This window comes from Microcaecilia unicolor, unplaced genomic scaffold (assembly GCF_901765095.1).
Source record: "Microcaecilia unicolor unplaced genomic scaffold, aMicUni1.1, whole genome shotgun sequence".
Lineage (NCBI taxonomy): Eukaryota > Metazoa > Chordata > Amphibia > Gymnophiona > Siphonopidae > Microcaecilia > Microcaecilia unicolor.
Genome location: NW_021963284.1, coordinates 74,967 through 97,072, shown reverse-complemented (window position 1 = coordinate 97,072; position 22,106 = coordinate 74,967). Strand labels below are relative to the sequence as shown.

The 22,106-nt window shown below is 44.8% G+C and overlaps 1 protein-coding gene across 1 annotated transcript; it reads right to left on the bottom strand.

The window, feature by feature from the left end:
- Positions 1 to 5,783: 5,783 nt before the first annotated feature.
- Positions 5,784 to 11,211, bottom strand: LOC115459147 (gastrula zinc finger protein XlCGF8.2DB-like; the record flags this gene model as incomplete). The annotated part of the gene is given in 4 exon segments (XM_030189020.1): positions 5,784 to 5,947; positions 10,522 to 10,540; positions 10,542 to 10,757; positions 10,759 to 11,211. Coding segments are annotated over 4 exon segments (852 nt in total), but the record flags the coding sequence as incomplete, so codon positions are not given.
- Between the last annotated feature and the right edge of the window lie 10,895 nt (positions 11,212 to 22,106).

Below are 22,106 nucleotides of genomic sequence, written 5' to 3'. Positions count from 1 at the left end.
CACGCGACAAGGGTGCCCCTTATCACCAATGTTGTTCGCCATGGTCATGGAGCCTTTTGCTTCAAGAGTCAGACTAAATCGGGGTATTCCTGGGGTCAATGTGGCAGGGAGAGAACATAAAATGGCCTTGTTCGCAGACGACGTGCTGCTTTTTGTTCCAAGGCCTCAGGTTGGCTTCCCGAATCTTATGAGAGCTATCAGTGAATATTCGGAGGTCTCTGGCTTTAAGGTAAATATGACGAAATCAGAGGCATTGAATGTGACATTAACTGAAGGATTGGTGGTGTCCCTACAATCGTCTTATGCCTTTAGATGGGCCCCGAAAAGAATCCGTTACTTGGGAGTGAATTTAACAGCTAATCTATCTGACCTTTTCACAGCAAATTACAAGGGGCTGGCTAGAGTTCTTTCGGCCGACTTGGACAGATGGGGGGACTTGGAGTTATCATGGTTTGGTAGAATGGCTACTGTTAAGATGAATGTGCTGCCACGTTTGCTATACCTATTCCAAGTCCTCCCGATAGTGCTACCTAGAAAGTTCCTTGCAACCTTGCAAGATCGTATTGTACGTTTTATTTGGGCAGGGAAGAGGCCACGTTTATCGCGATCTCTTTTATATCAGGATAAAAGATGGGGAGGGTTGGGGGTACCTAATCTGACCTGGTACTACCGAGCAGCCCAAGCAAGCGCAGCCATTGAATGGTTCCAGGAGTATCCCGACAAACAATGGGTACACATAGAACAGCAGTCTGTAGGCCCGAGACCACTTGGGACGTTGATGTGGCTTCCCAGCTCGTTTAGATCAATTGGGGAGGGGGCATGTCCGGCCATCCAGGTAACGCTCTCATATTGGGACAGTATCTTTCCCCGGAAAAAATGTATGCTATCGCGTCTGTCCCCGATAGCATTTAATCCAATGTTTTACCCTGGGACCGAAACAGGAGTGTTCACCAGATGGTATGGAGAGGGTCTGAGAACCTGGGGACAGCTGTTTGAGGGCAACTCATTGTTGTCCTTTGATGAAGCTGTGGCCCGATTCCCGGTAGTGGGAAGGGATGAATTTGCATATCGACAAGTAACCCATTTCCTCACTACACGGGCAATCAAGGAGGTGGTGGCCAGGGAAAAGTTGCCTATGGAAGCAATATGTGAAGGGCATGCAGCGACGAGTGGCTTAATATCTCGCTTATACAGTTGCATTAGACTGCAGGCGCCACGATACACACTTCACAGAGGAGGCTGGCGGAGGGAGCTGGGCATGGAGATTTCGGAGGCTGAGTGGGAGAGGATAGAAAGGGCAGCGGTGGGAGTGTCCACTCATGTACCCTTCAAGGAAAATGCTATCAAGGTGCTGTTTCGGTGGTATTTGACGCCGGAGCGCCTTCGGCGCATATACCCTACCTTGTCTGGTGAGTGCTGGAGGGGTTGCGGGGTTAAGGGCACTATGGGGCATATGTGGTGGATGTGTGCAAAGATACGGGCATTCTGGAAATCCATTCAGAATCGTTTACAGAAATGGATGGGATGCCCTATTCCTTGGAGCCCTGCCTTTTTCCTGTTCTCGGCTAAGGAGGCAAGCCTTTCACATGATCAGCAGATATTGACGAGGTATGCAACAAGTGCAGCTAGGATTGTAATAGCTTCCTGTTGGAAAGTATCTCAGACTCCTCCAATAGCGAGATGGCTTTCTAAATTAAGGTATGTTTGTGAGATGGAAAGGCTTCTAGCGGAGCGGCGTAACCAAACTTGTAGGTGGCATGCGATCTGGGAGCCTTTCCTCAAACATGTTTAGTATAACTGAGGACAGAGACTGGTAACTAGGTGGTTGGGTGGTCTTAATAGGCTGGGGGGACGGTGGGAGGAGGGATTTGGGGGATTCTGGGGGGGGGGGGGAAATTTTGAAAGTTTATAAAATAATGAAGTTCTACTGTGCTGTTCGTTGCAGTTTGGAGCATTATTCCTGAGTGTTTTTTTTGCCGTGTTTTGAATTATGTACTTGTGTATAATGGTTTTCTGTTGCATTCTGTATTGATTCTTTAATTTGACAATAAAGACTTCATGCAAATTAAAAAAAAAAAAATATATATAAACATTGAGGGCCCCTTTTACTAAGACGCGTAGGCGCCTATGCATGCCCAAATGGACTATCACCTGGCTCTTTCGGTAGCTTCATTTTTGGCGCATGTCCGATACGAGGGTCTTTAAAATATTTTTTATTTTTGAACGCACATAGCAGATGCGCGCCAAGTGGCATCTGATGTGCGTAGGTCATTACCGGCCATATTCTTTACCGCTAGGTCTAGGGCTGGCAGTAAGGTCAGAGACCCAAATTGGACACACGGCAATTTTGATTTTGCCGCAAGTCCTTTTTCCTGAAAAAAAGGCCTTTTTTACAGGTGCACTGAAAAATGATTCTGCCATGGCCAAAACCCACGCCTACACTACCACAAGCCACTTCTCAGCGCGCCTTTGTAAAAGGAGCCCAGAGTGAAACGAAAGGGAGGATCTCAGGCCATTTAACCAGGAGAGAGACCATTCTTTGTTTGACAAATGTTCACCAGTATCTTTTTCCCATGCTTTTTGAGAAGAAATACTACATTGTTTTGACAGACTTTGAAAACATTCACAAAATGAAGAGGCCAAAGGTGCAGGAGTAGAAAACAGATTTAAAAATGGTTGTAAAGGAAGGGAATTTGAAACAATTTTAATGATCATTTTTTATTTTTACCCTGCGCTTTCCCACTCATGGCAGGCTCAATGCAGCTTACATGGGGCAATGGAGGGTTAAGTGACTTGCCCAGAGTCACAAGGAGCTGCCTGTGCCTGAAGTGGGAATCGAACTCAGTTCCTCAGGACCAAAGTCCACCACCCTAACCACTAGGCCACTCCTTCACTGTTGCTACTATTTGAGATTCTACGTGGAATGTTGCTATTCCACTAGAAGTCGGCCCTTGCAGATCACCAATGTGGCCGCGCAGGCTTCCGCTTCTGTGAGTCTGACGTCCTGCACATACGTGCAGGACGTCAGACTCACAGAAACAGAAGCCTGCGCAGCCTTCTGCATGGAATGTTACTAGTGGAATAGCTGAAACCACTCAAAATCTCCAAAATCACAAAATCCTTGGAATAATCAAACACGCAAATCACAAAACCAAAGATAAGGCCTGAGTGTATGCAAACAAATCACAAGCCAACTATTTGGTTAAAGTTATAATAGGGAGCCCTGGGAAAATACTACTTTACGGCTATTTCATATTATTTGCCTAGTAGCATAGTCTCTCTTCATCGGGTCATCCCTTAATAAACTATTAATGAAGGCTGTGATATTTGCAAACACTACCAACAGTGCTCAAAAAATGTATATGTGCTCAAAATACAAAAAATGAAAAAACTATAACTTAACTTGCATGCCACACGTTGTTGGAGTCCACTTAGGCTTCCCCTAAATTGCGCAACATTCCATGTAGAATCTCCAATAGTATCTATTTTATTTTTGTTACATTTGTACCCTGCCCTTTCCCACTCATGGCAGGCTCAATGCGGCTTACATGGGGCAATGGAGGGTTAAGTGACTTGCCCAGAGTCACAAGGAGCTGCCTGTGCCTGAAGTGGGAATCGAACTCAGTTCCTCAGGACCAAAGTTCACCACCCTAACCACTAGGCCACTCCTCCACTGTTGAGGTGTAGGAGAGGAAAGGGAATGGGATTTGACATACTGCCTTTCTGCAGTTACTCTCTGCACCACTGGGTAACACTAACATCTTCATAAGCTCTTTAAAAACTGGGCATGCAGGTTAGAACTGTACAGGATCCTTGACACTTTTCAAGAGCGCTGTCTTTATCATGATACAGACTTTATGATTTTTCTGAGCAAAGAAGGTGAGTGGAATCCTCCTTTGGGTGACTAACCTGCTTATAATCGAACGAGAAAAACGCCTATATTGCAACCCAAATCGGGAGATAGGCGTCTTTCTCCCGTGGGCGCCCAAATCGGTCTTTCTCCCGTGGGCGCCCAAATCGGTATAATCGAAAGCCGATTTTGGGCGTTTCCAACTGCAATCCGTCGCAGGAACGAATAAAGTTTACGGGAGCGTGTCAGAGGCGTGGTGGAGGCGGGACTGGGGCGTGGTTATCGGCTGAGGAGAGATGGGCATCTTCAGCTGATAATCGAAAAAAAAGGCGTGTTTACCGCGATTTTGGGTCACTTTTTTTGGACCCTTTTTTTTTTCACGAACAAGTCCCAAAAAGTGCCCCAACTGCCCAGATGACTACTGGAGGGAATCGGGGATGACCTCCCCGGACTCCCCCAGTGGTCACTAACCCCCTCCCACCAAAAAAACCCCACTTTAAAAACTTTATTTTCCAGCCTCAAATGCTGTACCCACCTCCATGACAGCAGAATGTGTTCTATCCTCTGACAGCCTTTCCCTGGTTCTGATGTGGCTCTCAGGTGAGTTTGACACCTTTTCTGTTATGTGCACTGCAGAATCACATCAGCAATGCATTGTGGTGGGTGTAGGGTATTGGGCTCCGTAATTCCACTAGCTTGTGGTAAATGCTCACGATGTTGGTAGTTGGTAGGCTGTACTCCCATGGTGCTTTTCCCCCTGCTAACTGGGTCAGAGTGTGTCCAGTTTTGTTTCCGGTAGTCCATGAGGTAGTGGCCATTTATGTAAGCCAGTTTTAGATCCCTTTCATGTGTTAGCCACGTTAGAGAACTGAGTTCTTACCTTGAATGTGGCTGAAAGAGGGCATTGTACAGCATTCTGCCAGCTCTGACCTACTGCTAATCTCAGTACCAGGGAGACTCGTTGCCAGTGGGGCACAACCTCTGATCTGCAGTTAACTGTGAGTAAGCGTGCTTATTCCAATAAAGGACGTTTTCGGAGAGATTAGTCTTTAGGTGTCAACTGCTGTGCCAATGTTATATAGCAACAACAAGTCCTAGAGGCCTGCGTGTATGCAGGTCCCTGGAGCACTTTTAGTGGGTACTGCAGTGCACTTCAGCCAGGTGGACCCAGGCCCATCCCCCCCACCTGTAACACTTGTGCTGGTAAATGGGAGGCCTCCAAAACCCACTGTACCCACATGTAGGTGCCCCCTTCACGCCTAAGAGCTATGGTAGTGTACATTTGTGGGTAGTGAGTTTTGGGGGAGGGGGGTTGGGTGCTCAGCACCTGTGGTAAGGGAGCTATGCATGTGGGAGCTTTTTCTGAAGTCCACTGCACTGACCTCTAGGGTGCCCAGTTGGTGTCCTGGCATATCAGGGGGGCCAGTGTACTATGAATCCTGGCCCCTCCCATGATCAAATGGCTCGGATTAGGACGTTTTTGAGCTGGGCGTTTTTAGTTTCCATTATCGCTAAAAAAAAACAAACGCCCAGCTCAAAAACGTCCATTTTTTTGAAAATACGGTTCGGTCCGCCCCTTCACGGACCCATTCTCGGAGATAAACGCCCATGGAGATAGGCGTTTGCGTTCGATTATGCCCCTCTAAGTAAATTAAAGAGCGAGATCTATAAGGGTAAGAATATCGCAGCGTTTGTCTCGGCCGATCCTAAAACATATGGGTACAGGTTATCCAGGGGGGAGACCTAAAGATAAAAGGAAACACACGATCCAAAGGTGCCAGTAGGTGAACAAAACAAAATATCCATCCAACAAAAAGGGATAAGTCAGAAACAAGGACCGGTGGCTTGACCCAGGAGAAACCCCCACGGCGGCTGCTGAAGACGTCACATCTTTCTTTGGAGTCTTCACAGCCTCCTCCATAGTCTGCAGTTGTCAAAGTGGTGGAGCAACCTGGTCTGAGGGGAACAAAGATGTCTCTCCTGAAAGCTGGGACTCTTCCTGTGTCCAGTGCTGAGCTGAGATCTCATCCTTATTTCCTGCCCGCTGCGGGAGCACAAATGAATCCAACTTCAGTTGACCAAGAGGGGCAGAGGTGGCTTCAGGGGGATAAAACCTCACCTTACCCTTATGCTTAGAAGGCTTGATAAAGCAGATTCTCATGTGTCCTCTCAGCCATATTGCTCTGCCCCCTCCCCCGATGTAATTTTTAGCAGCTGCTCCTCTAAGTTTTTTTTTCACCCTTCTCATTTTATCATAGTCTCCTTTTAGAAAGTTAAATACTAACATATTGGATTCCTGCATATATTTACTACAGACCTTATATCAAATCTGATCATGTTATGATCACTGTTATTAAGTGTCTCCAGCAACATTACCTCCTGAACCAGATCATGCGCCACTAAGCACTAGGTCTAGAACTGTACCCCCTCTTGTTGGTTCCTGAACCAGCTGCTCCATAAAGAAGTCCTTGACTTCATCAAAATAAAAATTGGCCACCCATTGACTTAGTGGTAGGGTCTCAAGCGTTAACAGGGTGGTAACAGTCTACGTGCGTATAATGACAATTACCGCCCAGTTTCCGCCATGCACCAAAAATAGAAATAATTTTCTGACGCGCATAGTGGACACACGTAAAAATTGAAATTACTGCCCAGGCCACGCGGTAGCCAGGTGATGACTTCAAATTGGCACACATTGGGTGCTCGTAGGCGTCTACGCAGCTTAGTAAAAGGGCCCCCTAGTTTTTGCAGGTGTTTAAGAGGCCAGTCTGAAATATCAAAACAATATGAGAGTGCAGGAAGAATCCTATAATAGTCATTACTGATTTTTTTCTCTCGGCCATTTCAGCTTTCTAGTTGTTTCTCCCTCCACTCCTAGATATTTATATGTACCTTCCTGTGTGGATCATTCAGTGGTTTCTACTACTACTAATCATTTCTGTAGGTTCTTGAGGTTTACCTTCTAACAGAAGCTTTTATTACACTCATTGCATGTGACTCTGGTCCTGGGGAACTGAGTTTGATTCCCACTTCAGGCACAGGCAGCTCCTTGTGACTCTGGGCAAGTCACTTAACCCTCCATTGCCCCAGGTACAAATAAGTACCTGTATACAATATGTAAGCCGCACTGAGCCTGCCATGAGTGGGAAAGTGCGGGGTACAAATGTAACAAAAAAAATGGCTTCACTCCTGTGTGAATTCTCTAGTGCATTATCATGAATTTCTTCAACCTGAAGCATTTGCCAGTCAGTACATGGAAATGGTTTTACTTCTCAGTGGCTATTCTGGTGCATAGTGAGTGTTTCCTTGTCAATGAACTCGGAGATAGGGCAACAGGCGCGCACTGCGGCACCCCCCCCCCCCAGCGGCATGCACCGGGGGGGGGGTGTCATTTAGCCGGGCGGGGGGGAGAGGTGTCATTTCGTCGGGGGGGGGGTCGCGCTGCACCCGGGGGGGGGCGCATCGGCGATCCGCCCCGGGTGTCAGCATCGGAACGCCACTGCCAGGGAGAGAGGAGAAATTGCTGTACAGGGGAGGAGAATTGCTTGAGATGGATGGATGGAGGTGGTCAGGGGACAGAGGAGCATCGATGGACATTGATGGGAGGGCAGGGCCCGGGGAGAGAGGAGAAATTGCTGGACATGGAGGGGAGGGCAGGGGAGGAAGGAGAATTGCTTGATATGGATGGATGGAGGTGGGCAGGGGAGAGAGGAGCATTGATGGACATGGATGGGAGGACAGGGCCCAGGGAGAGTGGAGAAATTGCTGGACATGGAGAAGAGGGAGGAGAATTGCCTGATATGGATGGATGGAGATGGGCAGGGGACAGAGGTGCATCGATGGACAAGGATGGGAGGGAAAGGCCCAGGGAGAGTGGAGAAATTGCTGGACATGGAGAGGAGGGCAGGGGAGAGAGGAGAATTGCTGGATATGGATGGATGGAGGGGGGCAGGGGAGAGAGGAGCATCGATGGACATGGATGGGAGGGCACGGCCCAGGGAGAGCGGAGAAATAGTTGGACATGGAGGGGAGGGGAGGAAAGAGAATTGCTTGATATGGATGGATGGATGGAGGTGGGCAGGGGAGAGAGGAGCATCGATGGACATGGATGGGAGGGCAGGGCCCAGGGAGAGTGGAGAAATTGCTGGATATGGAGAGGGGGATGGGAGAGAGGAGAATTGCTGGATATGGATGGATAGAGGGGGGCAAGGGAGAGAGGAGCATGGATGGACATGGATGGGAGGACAGGGCCCAGGGAGAGTGGAGAAATTGCTGGACATGGAGAGGAGGACAGGGGAGAGAGGAGAATTGCTGGATATGGATGGATGGAGGGGGGCAGGGGGAGAGAGGAGGACCCAGCTTTTACTTATGGATATAGAGCAAGAAATGAAGAAGAAAGGAGGAAAGTAAAGAAATAAATGGAAAGGAAGCCCTGGAAACTGAGTTAAGATAGCAGCAGAATCAGATACTGGGCCAGCATGATCAGAAAAACAAAGTCACCAGACAACAAAGGTAGAAAAAAAATCATTTTATTTTCATTTAGTGTTTGGAATATGTCCACTTTGAGAATTTACATCCGCCACATCTGCTGTCTTATTTTGCAATGTATAGCAACGTGTTTCTTTCTGTTTGTCTGGTACTGTGCTGCATGCAGGGTCTAACTTCTTAGGATTTCAGGTTAATTTTTGAAGAATTTGAAGAGGGGCTATCTCTGTTCTGCATGTGTGACTGCAAGGCCAAATGCCTGAATAGGGATCTGTTTGTTAGAGCCTGAGATTTTGCTAACACATTGTTTTTCAGAGTTGGCAAGACTGTCTGTTCTCATAATTCATGGTCTGTATGCTAATTTGGTTTGTGCCATTTAGAGTATAATGGAGCTGTAACAGCTTACAGAAATTATTTATAATGAAAAAAAACCACGTTATTTTTCTTCTATACTGGTGTAATATTTTCAATGAAGCCATGGCTGGTAAAAGGGGTGTGACTACCGTAGGGGCAGAGCCATAGTGATCCCATCCCTGGATGGGTAGGGGCACCGACTAATAGGCTGCAGGAGGGCACCAGAAACCCTAGGACCATCTCTGCACCCGTCAGAAGTTCCCTTTCCAGCCAGCCCACCTGCCTGGTGCCCGCCCTCTTCTCCCTCAGTTCTCCACCGGTCAGTCCTTGCCTTCCTGCATGCCGCCCAGAATTTTAAAACTCATCTTACTTCGGGGTCCCGGCGGCAGCAGTGAAAGGCGAGCAGGCTTGGGGCTTCAGCCATTGAATATAATTGGGTCTGCCAAATCCGTTTGGGCAGTGGAAGCCATGGGCTTTCTACTATCCTGAAAAGGATTACATATCCCCTCTAAATACTTAATTACCCTGACCTTGTATCTGCTCATGACGGTTTTACACAGTCTAGGCAGTAGCAAGCTCCACAATTAGAAAGAAACCCTGTATTCAGTAGATATAGTAATATAGTTTATTAGCATCAATATCTTACCCAAAGACAGTACAGGCAGATCAGGCATTCACATGGTGGAACAGCATTTCACGACACGTCCTCTCTCTCTAGCCTTCTGGAGTCTTCTTTTTTGATACCCTTCAGACTGCCCTTTTTATACCATTTTGACCCTATTCATTCCAATGGACCCTAACTTTCTCACCAGTGCTCTTGGCCCTTATCTCTCTATATAAAAAGCAACACCAACGTTCTATGAAGCCTCCAGCCGGAAGTGTGAAGGGGGCGAGATATCCGGTTTCCCTATGAGTGTCTGCCCCGACCTCTCTGTAACACAGTCAATGAAGGAAAACAGCAGAGCACGAAATCAAATCGCTGGCTCTGTAACAGTGAAGGACTCAGAGGGGGGAGGGGAGAGAGGCCAGAGGGCAGGGACACACACACTCCCACATGCACACAGAAGAAAACATTGCTAGCCCCCGTTTCATTTGCATCAGAAACGGGGCTTTTTTACTAGTCAGTTGATAAGAGTGACTTTGCATGTTCCCAAACTCTAAGTATAAACAAAATATGTTCAGGGCAACATCTGTGAAGAAATGACTTCACAGGTCATTTTGCCCTCCTCAGTTCCCCCTCCCTTCTCTACTTGCACCTGACCCACTACTATCTTCCATTAGCCAAAACATCTTCGCTCATGACTTCTCACAGGTGCCAGTCCCAGCATTATTGACAAGAGCAAAGTCCCCCTCCCTTGTCAGCTCTCTGGGAACTCACTTCAGCTTTTGCTGCAGTGAAATGTATTTTGTGTCAGAGATGATTTTTAAGAGGCCTAGCTCCTAGCCTGAGCCATTGGCCTGTATTTTACTGAGAGCAAGTGACAGTATATTTCTACCCCTTCCCTTCTCTCTCAGCTCTAGTCCCACTCTCATTTTCTGTTTCCGCAAGGGCGTGACCAGAGCTGAGAGAGAAGGGAAGGCTGAAGTACCGAGCCCGACGCCTTTCACTGCTGCCGCCAGGACCCTGAGGTAAGATGAGTTTTAAAATTCTGGGTGGCATGCAGGAAGGCAACGACAGACCGGCGAGGTTGGGACTGGCACTTGGAGGAGAGGGGGGCCTGGAATTTGGAGGAGGGAGAGGGAGGGGGGCAGGGAGGGGGACGGAGTGGACGGGGGAAAGCACCACCTGTTAAAAAAAAATTCAGCACCCCCAAAAATTTTGAAAAGTTGGCTCCTATGGATTCTCTGGTGTTATTTTGAGGTGTCCCTTCCGACTGAAGCTTTTATTACACTCAGTGCAGATAAACGGTTTCACTCCTGTGTGGATTCTCTGGTGTTCTGTGAGGCTTGTTTTATGAGTGAAGCTTTTATTACACTCAGTGCAGATGAATGGTTTCATTCCTATGTGGATTCTCTGGTGTTTTGTGAGGTGTACCTTCTGACTGAAGCGTCTATTACACTCAGTGCAAATGGAATGGTTTAATTCCTGTGTGAATTCTCTGGTGTTCTGTGAGGCTTGTTTTATGAATGAAGCTTTTATTACACTCACTGCAGATGAATGGTTTCATTCCTGTGTGGATTCTCTGGTGTATTGTGAGGTGTACCTTCTGAATGAAGCGTCTATTACACTCAGTGCAGATGAATGGTTTCATTCCTGTGTGGATTCTCTGGTGTTTTGTGAGGTGTACCTTCTGACTGAAGCATCTATTACACTCAGTGCAGATGAATGGTTTCATTCCTGTGTGAATTCTCTGGTGTTCTGTGAGGCTTGTTTTCCGACTGAAGCTTTTATTACACTCACTGCAGATGAATGGTTTCATTCCAGTGTGGATTCTCTGGTGTATTGTGAGGCTTCCCTTCTGCCTGAAGCTTTTATGACACTCACTGCAGATGAATGATTTTATTCCAGTGTGGATTCTCTGGTGTATTATGAGGTTTCCCTTCTGCCTGAAGCTTTTATTACACTCAGTGCAGATGAATGGTTTCATTCCTGTGTGGATTCTCTGGTGTTTTGTGAGGCTTGTTTTATGATTGAAGCTTTTATTTACACTCACTGCAGATGAATGGTTTCATTCCTGTGTGGATTCTCTGGTGTTCTGTGAGGCTTGTTTTCTGACTGAAGCTTTTATTACACTCACTGCAAATGAATGGTGTCATTCCTGTGTGGATTCTCTGGTGTTTTGTGAAGCTTGTTTTATGAGTAAAGCTTTTATTACACTCACTGCAGATGAATGGTTTCATTCCTGTATGGATTCTCTGGTGTTCTGTGAGGCTTGTTTTCCGACTGAAGCTTTTATTACACTCACTGCAGAAGAATGGTGTCATTCCTGTGTGGATTCTCCAGTGTCTTCTGAGTGATCCTTTCACAGTAAAGCTTATACCACACTCAGTACATGTAAAAGGCTGCAATCCAGTGTGGATTTTCTGGTGCTTTATCATGTATCTCTTCAACCTAAAGCACTTGCCACACTCAGTGCATGGAAATAGTTTTACTCCTGAGTGGATATTCTGATGAATGGTGAGTTTTTCCTTCTCAGTGAAGGTTTTACTACACTCAGAACATCTAAATGGCTTCACTCCTAAGTGGATTATCTGGTGTTTTGTGAGGTGTCCCTTCCGACTGAAGCTTTTATTACACTCAGTGCAGATAAACGGTTTCACTCCTGTGTGGATTCTCTTGTGCACTGGGAGGTTTCTTTTCCAACAAGCACTTGTACCACTGTCAGCAGAAGTACACAAGCTCTCATTTTTCTGAATTTTCTGGTAGTTTGAGAGGTCTGTCTTTCTGCAAAAGACTTTTTCAGATTTAGTAGTACTCATTGATTCTTCACCAGCCTGAGGTGTTTTATGATCTGTGAATGCTTCTCTGTGGCTGAAATTTTTCTTACATTCAGCACTTGAAACTAGTATCTCTTCTGGGTGGAATTTTGCATTTCTTATGACATTTTCTTCCTGATTTAAGTTTTTGTCACAACTAGGACATGAAGATAATCCCTCATCAGTGTCATTTTTCTGGTATTTTGTAATGCTTCCTTTATTGATAAAGGTTTTTTCATCTACTGTCGTTGTACACACTCTAGTTTCTTTATTATTGTTCTCATGTTTCTCTTTCTTCCTACTGAAATCTTTCCCACACTCGGAACCTATACAGTGTGTCTCTCTTATGTATGTTTTCTGCTGTTGCTGTAGTTCTCTCTTTTGACTGAAGGTTTTCCCACAGTCCGTACCTGTATATGGTCTCTCTTCAGTATCGGATCTCTGATGTGATTTCAGAGTTAAATGATCATTAAGGATTATCTCACATCCATCACACAAACATTTCTGAACTCTCATCTGGTTTGTCTGTTCTTCCACTGTTTGTGTGATATTACTGGTACAATGTTGACACGTTGCTGAGGCTCCTGTTGAAGGTTTTAGTTTATTTTGATTTTTTCCCTTTTCTCCCCGGTCAGAACAGGACGAAGTCTCTTCTTTCTCTCTTTCTGAGAACATCTTTTCCTCTTCAGGCTTCTCACTGAGCTTCCATTTATGTGTCTCTGCATTACTGTTCTTAGGGTCATCTTTTTCTAAATAAATAAAAAAAGAGCATTGTATAGTACTGTAGGAGAACAGCAGTTTAACGAGTTCAATAAAAAATCTGTATAAATAACTTGTAAATTTTCCACCCCCTCCCTGTTGGGAATACATTTCCAAGGTAATCACTACCAGGGACGAATACAGAATATATGATTATATTCAAGTTGATATTTAAAAGCACCTTTTGGTCTTTGTACATAGATATCGTTTAGCCCTATAACTGCTCTTTATCAGACAGGCTGCAAGATGCAAGGCTAAACCTTCAGGGTACTTGTTCCCCAGATAAACTAAGTTGGGAGTTACCTGATCCTGAAGTTCACATGAAGAGATTCACAATTAGCCAATCATACATTTGTTACAGAAGCTTAGTTATTGTAAATATGAGAATAGACATCTGATTGCAAACTTGCCAATAATAAGTTATATTTTACTTAAAGCAAGTTCTATTCTTTACCGTCTATGTTCAGGCTAATTTAGTAAGTATATTTTTATGTTTATTTTTTATTATGTACTTTTTCTCTCACTAGGAGGAAAAGGCTTCTGATGTTCAGTATACTTAAAGCTTTTGCTTTAAGTAAACCCTAATGTAGAAGTTGGTTCTGCAGCTGACATAGCGATAAGCGAAAGTCATTAAACATACCGAACATCAGGAACCTTTTCTTCCTAGCGAGAGAAAAAGTACATAATAAAAAATAAAGAATAAAAATATACTTACTAAGTTAGCCTGAACATAGAAGGTAAAGAACAGAACTTGCTTTAAGTAAAATAGAACTGTTTCATGGTCAACTTCTCAGCCTAGTCTATAAACAATAATAAGTTATACAAGCAAAAAGAGTCTCTTTCTTCCTGTGAGAGGAACTAGACCAGCCTGGAAGCAAATCGTTTCTCAGTGCCAGCAAAGTTCCTGTTTCTGAGGTAACAAAACATTCCTTTTATTCTTTTATCTAACTGTGTGTACGTGACAATTCTCACGTCTCTGCGGTGCCCCCCTTATCTAAAAACAACATCTGGCTATATTTGTTCCTGCAAAACCAATCTCACGACCCACAGCCACAAATCTGCACGATAGCCCTAGGGCTTGTTTCACCTCCTTCTTCACCCCTCCCTGTTGCTGTGCTTGCAAGTGGAATGTTAGATAAGAACTTCTGCTGGAATTCTGCCTATGAACTCCTGATGACCTTACCTTGATGTATTACAGAATTGGGGAGACTCTGCTTCACAGAGAGAAGGGCAGGAATCTTAGGAGTTACACAGTAGTCCACCATTTTATGGATTGCAAATTTATACAATATGCTGAGCTGGGCTAAGCTCCATCGAGTCTGGCCGATCTGGTCACAAGTGTCAGGCAGATCCCAAAAAGCAGATCTATTTCTCATGATTCATTTTCCAGTGATGAGCAATGGAACCCCCAAGTCTATTTATGGGCTTTTCCACCAGAAACTTTCAAAACTCTTTTGAATCCGTCTATATTAGCTGCTTTGACCACATCCTGCAGCAACTGAGTCCACAGTTTAATTATGCGTTGCAGGCAAATGGCAGATGATGTTTAATGTGAGCAAGTGCAAAGTGATGCATGTGGGAAAGAGGAACCCGAACTATAACTACGTAATGCAAGGTTCTGCGTTAGGAGTCACCGACCAAGAAAGGGATCTTGGCGTCGTTGTTGATGATACATTGAAATGCTCTGCTCACTGTGCTGTGGCGGCTAAGAAAGCAAATAGAATGTTAGGTATTATTAGGAAAGGAATGGAAAACAAAAATGAGGACGTTATAATGCCTTTGTATCGGTCAATGGTGCGACCACACCTCGAATATTTTGTTCAATTCTGGTTGTTGCATCTCAAAAAAGATATAGTGGAATTAGAAAAGATACAGAGAAGGGCGACGAAAATGATAAAGGCGATGGGACGACTTCCCTATGAGGAAAGGTTGAAGCATCTAGGGCTCTTCAGCTTGGAGAAGAGACGGCTGAGGGGAGATATGATAGAGATCTATAAAATAATGAGTGGAGTGGAACAGGTAGACGTGAATTGTTTGTTTACTCTTTCCAAAAATACTAGGACAAGGGGGCATGCAATGAAGCTACAAAGTAGTAAATTTAACATGAATCTGAGAAACTGTTTCTTCATTCAACGTGTAATTAAACTCTGGAATTTGCTGCCAGAGAATGTGGTAAAGACGGTTAGCTTAGCAGGGTTTAAAAAGGGGCTGGCCAGCTTCCTAAAGGAAAAGTCCATACACCATTATTAAATTGGCTTGGGAAAATCCAATGTGTATTTCTGGGATAAGCATCATAAAATGTATTAAGATTTGCTGGGATCTTGCCAGGTATTTGTGACCTGGATTGGCCACTGTTGGAAACAGGATGCTGGGCTTGGTGGACCTTTGGTCTGTCCCAGTGTGGCAATACTTATGTACGTTCTCTTAGGCTGCTGCAGTTGGCATTATGATGTTGTGGTTGTCCGTCTGAGTAAGTAGAACAGACGTTCCAGCCAACATGCTGTGGCTTTCTTCACGGTGTTCACGGTGGCTGAAATGTCGGTTCTTCTTACTCAAACGCGGCAAGACCCAGATAACTACAATAATAAACCTTTCAATGATTTTTCAATCTGCTGTTCTTTACTTGTTTTTGAACTGAAAACAATGACAACAACAAAGGCAGAGATAACAAACAGACAATGCTTTGGCTCCAATAGCCCCCTACAGTAGAAGATGAAGCAACCACTGACCCAGCAAAGCCTCAACCTCCCCTTCCCCTCCCCAAACATAGAACCATAATGACAGACAAGGGCCAAATGGCCCATCCAGCCTGTCTTTCCTGAGAAACCACTAACTCCTCCTTTTCCTAAGAGATCCCACGTGCCTGTCCCATGCTTTCTCAAATTGACAGTCTTCGTTGCCACGACCTCCATCAGGAGGCCATTCCACGCCTCCACCACCCTTTCCGTGACGGAATACTTTCGTAGATTCCTCCTAAGCCTATTTCTTTTAACTTCATTGTATGCCCCCTCATTCCAGAGTTTGCCTTCATTTGAAAAAAGCTTGCCACCTCCTGTGTATCGATTCCACTGAAGGATTTAAACATCTCTATCATATCCCCTCTCTCTGGCCTCTCTTCCAGTGTATATACATGTTGAGGTTCATGAGCCTGTCTCTCTATGTTTTATGACGGAGACCGCTTACCAATTTTGTAGCCGCCCTCTGGGCAGACTCCATCCTGTTTATATCCTTCTGTAGGCGTGGTCTCTAGAATTGCATCCTTCTCTTTATGCACCCAAGCATCCTTCTGGCTCTGACCATCACCTTTTCTATCTGTTTGGTTACCTTAAGGTCATCAGACACAATCACCCCCAAGTCCTGTCGAGTGAGCAATTGTGAAAAACAAATTCTCCGAGGACAAGCAGGCTGCTTGTTCTCACATGTGGGTGACGTCCACGGCAGCCGCCCCTTCGATCAGAGATCTTCACTAGCAACAGCGTTTGCTAGCCCTCGCGTGCGCATGCACAGTGCGCATACGCGACCGTCTTCCCGCCCGAACGTGAGCGTGCTCGTCAATCTTCTTTCTTCCGCAGCTCAGGACGGCTGTTTTTTTTCGGTTGGTCTGTGCCCTGAGGAGACCCAATCACTCTTACCCTTATCAAGAGAATCAGCAATCTCCCCTGCAATGTCCCTCAGCGCCCCCTGTAGAGGAGGCTAAGACTTTAGTACCACCTAGAAACATTTGGTTTACGGATGGGTCCTCCTTTTGGGACAAAGGTTTACGATATACTCAGTACGCAGCCCTCAGCATAGACCAGGAAGTCCTAAAAGGTAAATCTGATAGTCATTCCTCAGCTCAGAACGCGGAAGTATTAGCTGTCCAGGCTGTATTAACTCACAGATGTCCACATACAGACACTAATATATCTCATGAGTGCCTAATAACGCATCCTTTAATGATATACAGCGACAGTGATTATGTAGTACAAGCCTGTTTAGGGTGGCTGATTCAGTGGTCTCGCAATGGTTTCTGCACTGCTGATGGTAAGCCCTTGCAGCAAGGACAATTGTGGAAATGGATTGGGAATTGGTTACAGTGTCATCCAGGTAAATTAATGATACGTCATGTTAAAGCACACCAGGACCCCCACCATTCCCTGGAAGCCTCTTTTAACCATCAGGTAGATGTGTTAGCTTCTCAGATTTCTGCTGTCACTAGATCTGGTAAAGATACTTCTGAGCATATACCAGATCAAATATTTAGACAAGAGCTGATCTGTTTAGCCCACTCATATCTGTATGAGGGAGTAGAAGGAACCCTCAGTCGCCTTAAAGCCATGGCATCACGGCCAGGAATGAGAAAGGAAGTGGAGGACTGGGTAGGCGGCTGCCTACAATGTGCCCAAGTTAAAGCAGGACAGACCAAACCAACACCACTTTTACACCAGAGAAGGGTAGGACCCTGGCACCGGTTACAAACTGATTTCATAGACAATTTACCAGTGACCAGAGAGGGATACAAATGCCTTCTAGTTATTGTTGATGCTTTTAGTGGCTGGGTGGAAGCATTTCCTTGTAATAAACTGCTGCTAATAAACTGTTCTCTGAGGTAATTTGCAGGTTTGGCACTCCTCAAATCATCGACTCAGACTGTGGACCAGCATTTGTGGGTGAGATTTTCACAGTCCTCCTATTACAAGCCCTAAATATAAAACACAAGCTTCATGTTCCATATCACCCACAGAGTTCTGGGCAGGTAGAGAGGATGAACAGGATCATAAAAGAGGCCCTCAGAAAGGTTGTAAATTCAACAGGCAAAGATTGGGCTCAGAAATTGCCTTTGATATTAGCATCCATACTAATAGGGGAACCGGTTGATATTGTGTATCTGGATTTCCAAAAGGCGTTTGACAAAGTACCTCATGAAAGGCTACAGAGGAAATTGGAGGGTCATGGGATAGGAGGAAATGTCCTATTGTGGATTAAAAACTGGTTGAAGGATAGGAAACAGAGAGTGGGGTTAAATGGGCAGTATCCACAATGGAGAAGGGTAGTTAGTGGGGTTCCTCAGGGGTCCGTGCTAGGACCGCTGCTTTTTAATATATTTATAAATGATTTAGAGATGGGAGTAACTAGCGAGGTAATTAAATTTGCTGATGACACAAAGTTATTCAAAGTTGTTAAAGCGCAACAGGATTGTGAAAAATTACAAGAGGACCTTACGAGACTGGGAGACTGGGCGGCTAAATGGCAGATGACGTTTAATGTGAGCAAGTGCAAGGTGATGCATGTGGGAAAAAAGAACCTGAATTATAGCTACGTCATGCAAGGTTCCACGTTAGGAGTTACGGACCAAGAAAGGGATCTGGGTGTCGTCGTCGATAATACACTGAAACCTTCTGCTCAGTGTGCTGCTGCGGCTAGGAAAGCGAATAGAATGTTGGGTATTATTAGGAAAGGCATGGAAAACAGGTGTGAGGATGTTATAATGCCGTTGTAGTGCTCCATGGTGCGACCGCACCTTGAGTATTGTGTTCAATTCTGGTCGCCGCATCTCAAGAAAGATATAGTAGAATTGGAAAAGGTGCAGAGAAGGGCGACTAAAATTATAGCGGGGATGGGATGGCTTCCCTATGAAGAAAGATTAAGGAGGCTAGGGCTATTCAGCTTGGAGAAGAGACGGCTGAGGGGAGACATGATAGAGGTATATAAAATAATGAATGGAGTGGAACAGGTGGATGTGAAGTGTCTGTTCACGCTTTCCAAAAATACTAGGACTAGGGGGCATGCGATGAAACTACAGTGTAGTAAATTTAAAACAAATCGGAGAAAATTTTTCTTCACCCAACGTGTAATTAAACTCTGGAATTCGTTGCCGGAGAAAAAAGTGAAGGCGGTTAGCTTAGCAGAGTTTAAAAAGGGGTTGCACGGTTTCCTAAAGGACAAGTCCATAAACCGCTACTAAATGGACTTGGGAAAAATCCACAATTCCAGGAATAACATGTATAGAATGTTTGTATGTTTGGGAAGCTCACCAGGTGCCCTTGGCCTGGATTGGCCGCTGTCATGGACAGGATGCTGGGCTCGATAGACCCTTGGTCTTTTCCCAGTATGGCATTACTTATGTACTTATCCCGCCTGAATTCACATGTAACCCCTTATCAGATACTATTTGGACACACTATGCCACTCCTAATTTCTAGTGACTATATCAATCAGGATCCAAATGATGATGAGACAGACCCTACTTTTGTACACTATATCAAACAACTAGTAGAGGATAAAACCACTCTACAAGCCAGAGTCACTCAAGCTCTTGAGAAAGCAGCTCAATCTAAAAGTCTACATTCTGCTATCAGCCCCCTCTTTGAAGTAGGTTCTCAGGTAATGTACTGTAAGCTCTTTAAGGGAAAACGAGACCATGCCCTCTCTGCAGGTTGAAATGGCCCTTATACAGTATCCAACCGTATATCTATCCCCAGTGGTATATCAGATCAGCTTTCCACAGGGAAAGACAAAATGGGTACACATATCTCAGCTAAAGAAGTACACCTGATTGTTTTTCCAAGTAGCCTCTAGGTGTCCCGAGTGCTCATGTGGGCTTCTGTTGTGACTGAAATTGTAAAATGTTTTTACAGTAGAGAACCTTTTGTAAATAGTTTGTAAGGATTTATAATGTAACTTCTATTGTTCTTTTGAATGTGTAAGATTAATTATGTCTCTCTGCAATAAGTAAGATTTAAAAATATCTTTTTCTGATAAGTAAACTCCCACTGGAGCTGAAACCGAATACCGTGAAGTTTTAAAATTGCCTCTTTCTAATAAGTAACTCCCACTTGAGCTGAAACTCAAGATATGCTTATTTTTGTAGAAGAAACTAAAGCCTAAGCTATATCCAGCTTGTATGCCATGATCTAAGACCCTGACAAGGAACTGTGAAGCAAGAGAGGGAATTCCCCCCCTCCCCACCACCACCACCACCAGGACCGTGAAGAGCCATGTGGCCTTGTAAATTAATGTGAAAGTGTCTTTTTCTTTCTTTTCAGAGTTCGAGTTTCTACTTATGAGATAGTATCATGTATAATTTTGCTAAGTTTTGCGCATAAGAAGTACTTCTAAAGGAATGAAACTGCTTTGGGAATCCAGGTTGGATTCCGCATACGCTGCTTTTGTGTTCTTGTGTTCTACTTGCAGGTTAAGCTCAATCCTGGATCTGGAATGGACGATCGGAGACCTAAAGGCCTAATTGAGCTCTTTGTTTGTTTGCCATGTGGTCTCCATGTTTATATGTTTGTTTTATGTTATGGGGTACCCAAGAAACTACATTTATAGACCCTCCCTACTAACAGTCCTTCCATTAGTCTAAATTGTGCCATGTCCCTTTCCAAAACATTCTCACTGGCAGGCAAGCTATAGAAAGGAAAAACATGTTCATTATTATTCAAGCTATGGCTCACATATAATAAGTTCTACTAATTGCTATCTAAGGTTATGTATTCATATGTGTATATTTAAAATTACGAACAAAGGTTTCTCTTTACATGACCTATCAGATACAATCAGTACAGGGAATGTTTCTGACCTTTTTAGTTTATTCTATATCACAGCCAGTACATTACACAATGTCTCTCTGTGGAATGAAATATTGGCTGTGTGCAAAGCACAATTAACATATCTTTTTCTAAATTCTTTACAACATTAAACACATGAGTATTGTCTATTAAATTACTACTTTGAACACTGCTAAAGCAGATAAATACGGTAACCTTTTACCACACTCATTACCCATAAATAGTTTCTCTCTGGAAAAAAAAAGTTTCTCTCTGAGAAGTATTTCATGGTACTATACCATGACTCTGTTTTTGCTTATTTGGTAAATGATTAAGTAGATATTGTGGTATAGGATTGATAGGAATAATTATTTTTTTTTGTGTGTAATAGTAAGCTAGGAAATTATTATGATAATTGCATACATATGCCTTTCTTATTTCTAATGATAACAGTAGTATAGCAGTTCCATATTACCATTCTTGTTTCTGTATTAGAACTATCTGTCCTTTTATTATTGCTTAAAAATTATAAATATTAGTGAGTGCTCTAGCTATCCCCAAGTATAAATTATTCCTTGTTACAACCTGTCGGCCATTTTGCATCAATTTTGCCTCCACAGTTCATTTGATTCCCATGGCCCGTCTGCACATGAGATCGGCTCAATGGACCCTAGCTTCTCAGTGGTACCAAGCTGCTGGGGACCTAGAAGACGTAGTCCTGCTGTCCACGAGTTTTCTCCAATCCCTGCATTGGTGGACAATTCGGTCAAATTCGACTCTGGGACGTCCCTTCCAAATTCTTCAGCCACAAAAGGTGCTGACTACGGATGCGTCTCTCCTGGGTGGGGAGCTCATGTCGATGGGCTTCACACCCAAAGGAGTTGGTCCCTCCAGGAACAAGGTCTACAGATCAATCTCTTGGAGTTGCGAGCGGTCTGGAACGCTCTAAAGGCTTTCAGGGATCGGCTGTCCCAGCAAATTATTCAAATTCAGACAGACAATCAGGTTGCCATGTATTACATCAACATGCAGGGGGGCACCGGATCTCGTCCCCTGTGTTAGGAGGCCGTCAGAATGTGGCTTTGGGCTCGCCGGTACGGCATGTTTCTTCAAGCCACATATCTGACAGGCGTAAACAACAGTCTGGCCGACAGGTTCAGCAGGACCATGCAACCTCACGAGTGGTCGCTCAATTCCAAAGTGGTACGCGAGAGCTTCCAAGCATGGGGCAACCCCCTGGTGGATCTCTTTGCTATTCGAGCCAACCACAAGGTCCCTCAGTTCTGTTCCAGGCTTCAGGCCCACGGCAGACTAGCGTCGGATGCCTTTCTCCTGGACTCGGGGGAAGGCCTCCTGTATGCTTATCCTCCCATACCTTTGGTGGGGAAGACTTTGGTGAAACTCAAGCAAGATCAAGGCACTATGATTCTGATCGCTCCCTTTTGGCCGCGTCAGATCTGGTTCCCTCTTCTTCTGGAATTGTCCTCCGAAGAACCGTGGAGATTGGAGTGTTTTCCCACCCTCATTACTCAGAATGAGGGGGCGCTTCTGCATCCCAACCTCTGGTCCCTGGCTCTCACGGCCTGGATGTTGAGAGCATAGATTTTGCCTCCTTGGGTCTCTCCAAGGGTGTCTCCCGAGTCTTGCTTGCTTCCAGAAAAAATTCTACTAAGAAGAGTTACTTCTTTCTTTGGCGGAGGTTTGCCGTCTGG